The sequence below is a fragment of the Chelonia mydas genome, chromosome 20 (assembly GCF_015237465.2).
Source record: "Chelonia mydas isolate rCheMyd1 chromosome 20, rCheMyd1.pri.v2, whole genome shotgun sequence".
Classification (NCBI taxonomy): Eukaryota; Metazoa; Chordata; order Testudines; family Cheloniidae; genus Chelonia; species Chelonia mydas.
The window spans coordinates 18,021,712-18,033,152 of record NC_051260.2 but is presented as its reverse complement, the minus strand read 5'-3'; the positions used below and the strand labels follow the sequence as shown (position 1 = coordinate 18,033,152).

Here is an 11,441-nt window from a genome sequence, read left to right as displayed (position 1 = left end):
ATCGGTTACTTGCCACTGTTACGGTAAACTTAAGGGGGTGAGACACAATTTGCTTTCAAATAAGGGGCTGCCCACCTGCGAAAGCCAAGGAACAGGGGGCCCCTCTGGGACTCACCTGTGCCGGGACCTCCAGGCACCACAGTACTAGAAATAATTCACACCAAAGAGACGCAAGAACGAAGGGCCCCCCAGTGCCCTGGCTCTACCCCTGGAGCTGCCCCCACACCCTCTCCTTGCCTGCTTGGTGGAATCCCTCAGACAGGCCCCCGCAGCCCGAGAACACATCGAGGGTGCGCAGTTTGGGCAGCTTCACCTCGGCCTCCTCCTGTTTGCTTTGCTCCAAGGCACACACCGACTTCCCTTTGCCTGTGTGGGGAAAGGAGAGACCGTTTGTGCCGGCACCCGGCAGCCTCTCCAGCCGCAGTCAGGAGCGGGCAAGAACTCCGGGTCAGTCACTCTCTAGCAGGCACGTGTGGATCTTAAGACGAGCAGAAAGGGTTAAGGGGCTGCTTTCCAAAGGGCGGGCTGGCACCCAAGCCACAACAGGGGAGAGAAGAAACACGAAACCAGCACAACAGCTTGGGCAGATGCCAGGCTGAGCTCCTTGGGGCAGACAGCACCTCGACTCAGAGTCTGCGCAGTGCCCAGCCCCGTGGGGCCTGGGCCATGACGCGGGCGTCTGATACAGGAAACTACCCGAAGCTTTGGGAAGTGGGTTACGGTTTCACATCGCTGGCCCTTTAAAATGCTGCGGGAGACACACCTGTACCCTGCATGACTTAGTTCAAACCGGCATTTCCAGTGTCTGGTTAATGTACAATGCAGCTTTCACAACAGGCCAATGCTCTGTTTTCTCTGCAAAGTTCCGGGCAAGCTGGGGGATAATATGGAGCAGAAGCAGCTACAAAATTTGCAAGAGACAAAAGCACCAGGATTTAGACTTACCTTTGCCTTTCCCTTTCCCCTTGCCTTTATTCCCAGATCTACGGGCATGGTTCGGAGGGTCTTCAAAGCTCTTGGTTTTTGCATTGTAAGCCTGCAAAGAGAAGGGGTTAATCTGGCACAGAACTGGCACACGGACGTAAGGCTCACACGTGCCATATAGGCCACCGGTACAGCTGGTGTTTGCGAGTTTCAGGGGACGCTGCCTTTGTGAGGACTACGTTGCTTCACTTAATATAGGGCAGAGCCAGAATCCACCCACCCCCTTTGTCAAAACCTGGTGGTCGCAAGCCCCCATGTGATCCTGCAAACTGCCCACTGTAAGCAGATCAGGCCCTCATCTCCACAGCGAAGCAATCCTCTTCGGGAACTGTGACGCGCTTCTGCCGGCTCTTGGAGAGAGGGCTCTCTTATGCTTCTCTCTAGACTCCCCCGAGAACAGCTCACGTGCCTCGCTGGCCTGCTCAGGACAGACGGGGCCGCTTCCCTTTCAGAAAAGCTTGGCAGAGTCAAGCAGCGCAGTGTTTGGCAAGCGCCTGTCACCACTGCAAGAGACGCTCATTGTACCCAGCACCACGCTCCCCTGGCAGGTAGAAAGAGTCCCTGAGACTTGTGACGAAGAATGGTTTGGAGCATGTGTCCCAGAACTTGGATACTGATGTTTACGACGTGCAAGTCAGTTCTAGCAACCCCTCACGTCACCTGCTCGGTTAGCTACAACCACCTGCCCCGCCCCAGTGCGTCTCCAAGCAGAGCTGTGCCCACCACGAGCGGTTACCTCGAGGAAGTAGAAACGGTCCGACCCGCTGGCAGAATAGTCCTGAATACATTCCGTCAGGTCCTCTCCGTACTCCACCGCACAGCGTCCCTGCACGGCCTTGAAGTCCAGAGTCACTTCCTCATCACTCCAGTACAGCAGGTTGATGTCCGAGTGGTAACTAGCTTTCATGGACTTGTGGGTGTTCTCAGGCCTGCAGCAGACAGATCACTTTCACTAGGGAGCATGCTTGGGGTGGGCGGGGGGCGGAATAGGAAAGAGACTGTGCATTATACCCTTGCTTCCCCCCCGCATGCTTTCTGCATCCCAACATCCACCGTGTTAAGCCTGTCCCCTTAGAGAAGACAGACAGGAACGCTCACCCAAATCTCTCCTACCCCGTAGCTCATCCTGCTGGAGAACGTTAGATTCGTTCTGATAAACAAAGCAGCTGGTTTGTTATCCCAGCAGGACACGCAAGGAGGTGGGAGTAGCTCTTGATGGATGACCAGAGTGTGGGCTGAGAGGAAAGCGAGGAACACTGCAGAGCTGGGTAGGCCTGAATGGAGCATCGGGTTAGGGTATGTCTACACTGCAGCTGGGAGGGTGCTTCCCACCTCAGACAGACAGACAGACAGACAGACATGCGCTAGCTTTGCTCAGACTAGCACGCTAAAAACAGCCGCGTAGCTGGGTGTAGCAGAGGAGCGGCTCGGGCTAGCCACTGGAGTACGCACCCTGGGGAGGTCTGGACGCAGGCAGCCGCCTGCCCAAGCTATCCCTGGCCGCAGAGCTAGCAGGTCTGTCTGGCCGAGCTAGGAAGCACCCTCCTAGCTGAGTGCAGACGGACCCCAGGGAGAGTTCCCGTCTGTCTGCGCGGCACACTGGCTTTGCTTTGGGGACAGGGTGGAGAAGGCCCCGCTCGTGCTGCTCCTCCCCAAACGGACCGTACGGAGGCTCTGCCCGAGCCCAGCCCCAGCTCACCTGTAGAACTTGTAGAGCCGCAGCTTGATGTCGGCTTCGTTGGGCTTGCCGTTGCTGCGTATGCTGCAGAAGATCTCCTTGATGCGGCCCACACGGTACGGCTCCGGGGCGTCCTGGTTGCTGCCCTTGATGTACTCGGAGGACTTGCGGTAGTGCTCTGGGTACAGCTCCTCATCCACCGCCTCCTTCTTGGGGCGCTTGGCTGGGCTGGCCAGCTTCATGCTGGGGCAGGGGGGGAGCGGAGCAGGGGGTAAGAGGCGCTAACAGACGCACGGGCTGCCCACCGACCCACCCTTCAGAGGACAATCCAACGCAACCCCCCGAAGCGCCCCCGGCCTGGCAGCGACTCTGCTTTCTGAACCAGGGGGCTGTTCTCCAATTAAGGAGCCCCTCTGACAAGGCAGAAAGCCTGCCCGCAGCAGGGAGGTACGAGATCAGACCCCTCTCCTGCATGTGCAGCCCCGGCATTTTCCGAGGCACGTCAAAGCCCCGATGCTGCCGGGATACGCGTCTCCTGAATTGCCAGCGTGTCTCAGGTGCAGCGAGCTCTCTAGCCCAGCGTCCCATCTCTGACCAGCTGCTTCAGAGGAAGGTGCAAGATTAGATTCACTTTGGCAGGAAGCTCTTCGGGGCAGGAACTGTTGGGTGTTCGTGCAGAACGTAGCGCGATGGGTCCTGCTCCAAGCTGGACTCCTAGGCGCTACCCAAATACAAAGACAACACCCTCCTGTAGGCAGCTGCATGACGTTTAGGTCTGGCCTTTATAATGGCTAGTGATTCGGTGCAGCCACTCCCCTGATGGAGGCTGATACACATCCGTGAGAATTTCCTCCTCTGCTACTGACGAGCTGCGTGCCAGTCAGTCTGCAGAACCAGGTTACCCGAGCGTCAGCCAAACCAGCACCGTGTCTGGCTACTATATCCCCCCCGCCCTTAAAAGAAATTTTATTCCAACTCACCCTGCAATTGTAGTGGGTTTATACATCCATAAGCCAACTAAAGAAGCTCAATCTATGGAGTTTACCCAAGAAAAGATTAAGAGGTGACCTGATCCCAGGCTACAAGTGGCTACTTGGGGAGAGATTAGGACAGTGGAGGGCTCCTTAGTCTAGTAAAAAAAGGCAGAATGAGACCCAGCGGCCAGAAGTTGAATCCAGACAAAAGTCAGACTAGAACTAAGGTGCAGATTTGTTTTTTAAACAGGGAGGGCGATTAACCATGGGAACAACTTGCCCAAGGACAGGGTGGATACTCCATCACATATGCTCTTAAATCAAGACCGAGTTTCTTTCTGTAGAGACTGCTAGACCCCAAACTCGGGGAAGGATCTCTGCGGGGGGTCTGACCAGATGATCATCACGGTCCATTCTGGTCTTAAAAATCTAGGAATCTATTTACAACTGGCTTGTTTGGTACTTAATTTATAGTTGAAGCAGACTGGCGTGTTCTCCGTTATGGGAGATACTGAAGATGACTCTGCCATGGGGGCTGTGAATAAACCCTGCTGAGAAGGGACACCCTCTGCCCACTTGGCAAGAACCAACCTGAAGGAGAAAGCCTCTGGCAGCAGGAAGACACCATCTCCTATCCTGTACTGCACTCCGTTCTTTGTCGCCAGGCTGTAAAACATCTTCCCGTCCACCTCTTCTTGAGGCTCCATGACTTTGAGTATTTCCTTCTGCCTCACCTCGTCCAAGCGAGCGCAGCTCATACAGAACCTGTGGGGAAAGGAGAGGGCTTGGAGCTGGATGCAAAAGGCGGCTGGACCACGAGCAGAGGTTGCATGGGCCCATCTGCTGTAAATTGCCATTTGTTTGGCCTCCAAGCTCTTGGGGGCAGGGGCTGCCTCTGTTGTATACACAGCACCTAACACAATGGGGGCCTGATCCCTGCAAGACAAGCACCAGACCTGCTGGTTTTCACACATATCCCCCACTGGCTTAAACAAACGCTGTGGGGGAGAGTTGTTGGGGGGTTGTGGGGGGAGGGGGAGAAGGAGAGTGATTTAATCAGCACTCCTGTTTGAGCCAAGATAGAAGTTGAAAATACTACTAGATAAAATCATTCTTTCCGTGTGTATTAGCCGACAACATTCTTCCAATAAACCCCAAGTTACTGTTAGCACAGTCCCCCAGACCGCTGAGCTGAGCAGAGAAAACAGGAACCAGCCAGTTCACCCTGGTTCTTTTGAAGCTACTCTCCATGCGCAAAATCTGCCTGCCTTGAGCTGGGCAATAAACCGAGTACAGATAAACCAGAGCTCAGGCGAATTACATCTAAACCCATCTCCGGAGAGAAGATGGAGCCTTTTGCTCCGGCCCAGCTGGAAGCTCCCACCAGCCAGCCAGCCTCACGCACTCACTTGTACTTGTTGTCTTCCGAGGGCTGGGTCTTTGGAGGAGACTCGAACCTGGCATACTCTTGATCATACCACATTTGGTAGAAATAGGTTCTGCCGTCGTCTTCCACCATCTTAATCTCCATGTCCAGCCCCCCCTGCGGGGAAAGACAAACTGTAGGGGCCCCGCAGCCAGGGGGCGAGCAGCTGGCCGGATCCCGCCGCCGGACAGAACGTTGTGACGTACCCATGATACTTAACAACCAAAAGTAGCATCACACGTGGGAGAAGGGAAGAACCTCTGTTCCCCTTGCAAACTTCTCTGAAGGAAGTTACACAAACGGAGCCTGTGTAGAATTCCGAGAATGAGAGGAGCCAGGACGCCTGGGTTCTATTCCCTGCTGCGTGCTGTTCGGCAAGGCACTTCCTCTCTCTGTGCCTCTGTTTCCCCTCCTACCCTTCATCTCTCTCATCTGTTTACACTGCAAGCTCCTCAGAAGAGGGACCATCTCTCACTGGCTGGGCATACAGCACCTCGTGCAACGGGGTCCTGACCCCATCTGGGGCCACTGAGAGCCACGAGGACACAAGCAATCTAGTCAGTCTCATCAGACAGCTGTTTGCTCCAAGCAGGGATTATACAAGGGGACACTAGCTCAACGACCAGCAGTGCACTTGAAGCATTTGCCACTTGCAGATGCCCCCAGATAAGCAGACTACGCCTTGCTTGCCTACATTCGGTACCGATCCACGCAGAGCTCTCCCGCTAGGCTAGCTTTCCCACAGGAGGCCCGCCAGGACGACGGCACCACCCACCTCCAAGGCCCAGTTCTCCGAAGGAGCCTTGTAGACGACGTTCACTTTGCCGTGGATGTAGGACAGCTGCATGTCTTCGCACTCGTCCACCAGGAAGAGCTCCAGTGAGTCCGAGGTCTTTCCCAGGACAGTGTCGATGCCCTGGCAGAACCAGTGGGCATGGAACATCTGCCCACTGCTGTCCTCCCACAGCGCAGTGACTCTGCAAGGGAAGGGCTTATGTTTTAGCACCACCCCCAGGCTTCCAAGGGAAAGATGCTTTCCTCATCGCTGGGCGGACTACAAAAGCTTCACCCTGAGCAGGCCGGGGCTAACAAGACCCCAGGCAGAGAAGGTTCAGGGGAGAGCTCTGGACTGGGACTCCAGAGACCTGGGTTCTCTTCCCAACTCTGCTACTGCCCTGCTGGATGACCGTGGGCAAGTCACCTCCCTTCTCAGAGCCTGGGTTTCCCCTCCCACCTGTCTGTCACGTGTATTTAGACCGAGCTCCTCGGGGCAGGTCTCTTACCACATATCCATACGTGCAGGTGCCGGCACAAGGGGACCCTGTTCTAGGCTGGGGCCTCTAGGACCCACCATCGCACAAATCAGTAACCGCAGAAACACAGCCCCACTCAGACAGGGACCCCCCAAAATCAATGCAGGAAACGCCCATGTGTGATCGCTGCAGGACACGCACCGGCCCCTTCCCAGAACCCCTCTGGCACACACTGCGTGTTCATCCCCGGACCGCCACAAACCTGGCTAGATACAGAGGCTTGGAGGGCTCGTCGGGGCTGACAGACACACAGTCCCCCACCTCCAGGGTCTCGGAATCAATGCACACCTTCTGATAATAGTCCTTCTTCCCGTCGCGCTGCGGACAAAGGCTGGTTATTAAAACCGGCAGAAACCGCATTACCCAGTGTTTTCTCATTTCTCTCGTGGCACGTAGCTAGAGACCCTCCCCCTCTCTGCTGGACAGCGCCTGGAACCCACGAGTGAGCGTGCTACGGGTCCCTCTCCATGCCCTCCCACAGAGCCTATGAGTGGACAGCCCCGGCTAAGGAGCCTTAGCGCTCTGGCTCCAGCAGCTCCTGCTTTTAGCTATAGAGGTCCCTGGCTCAGTCCCTGGTGTGCTGGCCATGAGGGCAGCCATCGCATGCCCGTTCGAGGGAGGTGGAGGGCTTTCATTAGCCTTCCGCTCTAGGCAGCCTCACTGAGCATCCCCGCTATGACCGCAGCAGAGCTCCTGGCTGATGGGGCTGGAGAAGCCGTGAACCCTGACCTTCATCTGTTCCCAGAGACAGGGGGTTCTGGCCCCCGCATTGTAGCCACTCCTTGGCTACAGCCCAGCCATCGCGCAAGCCACCACCCCAGCCTGCAAACAACAGGGACTCGACACTTCCTGCGTGACACTAGGTTTTAAAGGCCTTGAGCCTCGCAGAGACGAGGAAAGGTTCAGATTTAGGGTTAACCTTGACAGGCCCACAAACTCCCACTCAAATCTGCTCCCAATACAGTGTGCTGGCAAAACAAACATACTAGCGTGGACAAAAGAGGTGCAGCTAAAAAGCCACAATTCCCCCAGGCGGCCCGTACATCGCAAACGCTCTCGCGCTCGTCACAGAGAAAAGCCATTAGACCTGCACGTCGGCTCTCTCTGCACCTTCCCTAAGCAGCATGCAAGTGGCTTCCCTTTAGCTGCGCAAACACACAGGGCAGCAGATCCACGTCGATCAAGGAAAGCAGGAAAGCGAGGGCTGTTTGTCAGTGCTGCGTTAAAGGCCCAGCAAGAACCCTGCAGTTTCCCAGCTGGCAGGTTACCACAAGCCTAGGGTACACCCGCTGGTGAGATCTACTCAAGACATCGATGCCAGACAACGAGCCCTGTTACTGGGGTGGGAACATGCATTGCCAGTGAGACGTCTCCTCCAGCCCTACCTTGATTGGCTCCCCCACCCAGGAAATCCTGCTTTTATTCTGCTTCTTCTTCCTTCCCTGTAGCATTTTTTTAGGTGACGGCATTTCGGGGATGTTATCGTCCACCTCCTCGTCTTCATCTGCTTCTCGGACGGCCAGATTGGGGCACCTAGGGTGGGAGTGACAGTCCGTGTACCCGGTGACTGACAGGGCCTTCTTGGGCCATGCACTCGGTCCTCACGGCTCGCCAGGGCACGGTCGGCTCCTTCAACAGGCTCCCCAGTGCTTTGTCCAGCCCATCCCAACACCGGGGCTTCCACTGTCTCCCGTCGGAGATGCTGCTGCAGCCCCAGATTCCACCCCCACACCCCGAGACTCCGACCATTATTCCCAGCTCCAGCCCAGCCCGCACTGTGACACACTGCCGAAGCAAGTCTGCTGCGTCCTCCACGCTCACCCCCTTTGGAGACAGGCAGATTGTCCCCTCCCTGCCCCACTCAGTCCACTGCCAGTTCTGAAGTGGGAGAGGAGGGAATTTCACTCCCTTCTGTTCCGGTTTTACATACACATCACTATCTGGGTCTGGTCTGGCTTGATACAGAAAGGACCCGTCACCGAGATTAGCGTGTGTATTACATCCCTTTGCCACATCGACACAGAGCACAGCGGGTTCAATGTAATGAGAGCACATTTGAATGGCTAACGAGTATCCAGACTTACACCGGGAAAGCTCTCAAACTGCCGAGCATTTTGGAAGGGCCATAAACTCTAGTGATTCAGGGCATGAGCTGAACTCTAGTGACTGGGGGTCGGGAGGGAATTTCCCCCAGGGGCAGGTTATCCCATCGCTGTCTGCTGCAGGGGATCTTGCACTATTGTCTGACACAGCCGGTGCTGGCCCTGCTGGAGACAGGAGACCAGACCAGATGGGCCCCTCCTCTGATCCTGTCTGGTCATTCCAATCCCGGGTAGTATCAGCTCTTGATTCTTTCCTGCCAGGAGACTGCTGACTCCCTGCACAGTAAAGTCCACTGCCCCCAGGAGTAGAGGAACCCCCTGCTTGGCCCCAAGCACCCACACCCCTGGGCTCTGCACTGCCCCCAGGCGCTCAGAACCACCTTTTGGGACAGTTACCTCCTCTGCAGGCAGGCCTGTTTGCTCCGGCCACTACCGCCAAACTTGATCATGTTCTGGCAGGCTTTGCACTTCCCACACTCGGGCTGCTGACAAACCTGCAGGAGGAGGAGAGAAAGGAGCAGGCTGAGTGCCTGTGAACGGTGGAGGAGCCGTAGGAGTAACCTGTCCCCGAGGACGTGGCGCTCTCAAGAGGAAGCAGGAGCTCAGCTCCGTCAGGGCTTGCTCCTGACCACAGCCAACAGGAGACTGTGGGCATGAGCAAAGCCCGTGGAAAGACTCGCATTGACTAGAAGAGGCTTTGGAGCCAAGAGGGAGAGCCACATGCTGCTCCTTAGCATCCTCCCGCCACGGAGCAGCCCTGTCTGGCTTAGGAGGTGCCAAAGGGGCTTCCGGGAGAACCAGGCCTGAAGGAAAATTGCTTGGCCACCCTGAAAGTGCAGCAGAGCCTGCCCTGACACAGCACAGCTTCCTTCCTTTCCCCAGACAATTCTCGCCCTTAGCATGCTGCCATTTCTCAAGCTGCAGGGAAATGGACGCTTTGCCCCCAAAAAGGAGAACTTCACCCCACTAAGCCTTTCCCCTCGGGGCACCACTTCCAGCCAGCCACACAGCCCAAGGGGCAGAGGGAAGCCAGCCAGCCTTGCCCATTCCCCAGCACTCTCCCCAGAGCTAGAAAAGACTGATTCCCAGCATCCAGAGCCCCAAAGCCAGGGGTCAGACACAGCTCAGCTCTGGCCCAGCCTGCTGGTTACCTCACACACGCCGCAGCGCCGGCGCTTCATGGTGTTCTCCTTGTCTTCCTCTCTCTCGTTCTTCTCGATCTGCTCCGAGAAGAAGGTGTCGAAGATCAGGTACACCAGCTTGGTGGTGGTGGCCTTGGTGGGCCCTTTGTCCTTGTCTATCTTGGTGGGGATGCCGAATGGCCTGTCTCCTCGCGGCTCGCCTGGACGGAGAGCAGCTCAGACACTATCTCTCTGCAGCAGGGGTCCCGCACTGGTGGCATTACCCCCTCCCGCCACAGACCGGGACAGAAAAATTCTGCTACGTGCAACGCCACCGACCACTCTCCTCACACACACACTCCCGCACACTTCTGCCAGCTGCAGCAAGCCCGGCACAATCCATGCTACAGAATCTCGTGATAAACCGTATTGTAACTGTTGACTTTGGCAGTAAAAGCCCCTAACAGGCACTGAAAACGCACTCATAAGAGAGAGTCCGCACAATCCAGACCGATGACAGAAGGATCACATGGGGAACTGAGGCCCAGAGATGCAGGGACTCACTCAAGGTTGCATGGGGGGCCTGTGGCAGGGCTGGGAATGGACACCAGGACTCCTGGGTCCCAGCCCACTGTTTTAAACCACCAGACGCGCCCTGGCCTCCCTAAACAGCAATGCAGAGGGGATTTTCTCTGCCACCAGACTAGGACTGATTAGGAAGCTGAGTTCAGGAGCATTTCTCATTTCTAACCAAGCCCCTTACGGCAAACTCACCCCGCGCAGGCACATAGATCCCTGAGGGTCCTGTCTAGAGACAGGGAAGTAAGCCCGGAACAAGGTAGGGCGTGAATTCAAAGTGGAATAGCGCTGGGCTGAGGGCAAGGCCTGAGATGCAGTGCCTGCATAAGCCCCAACAGAGCATGGGCCAAGGGTGGCAGCAGTTGGAGGACGCCTCGCTGTGCTCCCACCCGCCTACCTCTTCCCCAGGGTGACCCCCGCGAGTTTAATCAGGTCTCTCATGCAGGGCGTGATGAGGACGGGCGGCTCGTCGCTGTCTCCGGCCTCGTCGTAGCTCTCCACCTGCTCCACCACAAACTGGGCATGCCGCAGCAGAGAGTCCTCCGTGAAGCGGTTGAAGTTCAGCCCAGCGGGCGGCACCGTTGTCTGGAGAGACGCAGCGGAGGGTCATGGGACATCCCCACATACAGCACGCCTCACACCACCCGAGAGCACTGCAGCTCTGCGCGCAACGGCATGGGCGTTTTCACAGGTAGCCAGTGTCTCGGGTCCCTGGTTCTCAGACGCAGGGGCGCAGGCCACTCAGGGCGGACCCCCAAACTCACCAATAGCGACTGAAAAGGTAGGCCTCTCACTCTCTCCGCGAGGCCCAGTGTCACCCTCATGCAGTGGGCTAGCGCAACACCACAGGTCACATCAGCTCTCAGACCAGGCCTGGGCATGGCCGAGGCCTTGTAGGAGAGCTGTGCGGACAAGCGGCATTCACCCTCACCGTACGGTGGAGCAGAGGGTAAGAACCGGAGGCAGAGCTCCACCCGCCAGAGGGGTTAGTAAAGAGGAACAACCTACAATGTGGCTTGAGACAAACCACAAGTAGAATAAAAGTCTATCTCCTCGCCTCTCACCCACACCCCGTTCAAGGGGGAGGAGCAGATGGACACACCTTAGGACAGACAGTGTCAAAGGCCCAAGAGTTCAGAGTCAACTAGTCCAGCAGTTCCAATAGCAGGACACATCCTGGAATCTTTCTGTCACTTCGCCAAGCGTCCCCTGCCATTTACACGGCCGTGACCCCTCGGCTCCTGTCCGCAATGCCCCGGGGGCT

At 56.7% G+C, this 11,441-nt stretch overlaps 1 protein-coding gene across 1 annotated transcript in view; it reads right to left on the bottom strand.

Annotated features, from left to right (window-relative positions):
* The window catches only part of DNMT1 (DNA methyltransferase 1), a 32,948-nt gene that overhangs the window by 5,612 nt on the left and 15,895 nt on the right, over positions 1–11,441 (bottom strand). The window contains 13 exon segments of the mRNA XM_043532703.1: positions 238–366; positions 946–1,036; positions 1,721–1,913; positions 2,684–2,905; positions 4,228–4,401; positions 5,046–5,179; positions 5,838–6,039; positions 6,578–6,693; positions 7,761–7,908; positions 8,874–8,971; positions 9,629–9,787; positions 9,789–9,819; positions 10,575–10,762. Of these exon segments, the coding sequence (XP_043388638.1) occupies positions 238–366; positions 946–1,036; positions 1,721–1,913; positions 2,684–2,905; positions 4,228–4,401; positions 5,046–5,179; positions 5,838–6,039; positions 6,578–6,693; positions 7,761–7,908; positions 8,874–8,971; positions 9,629–9,787; positions 9,789–9,819; positions 10,575–10,762 (1,885 nt within the window).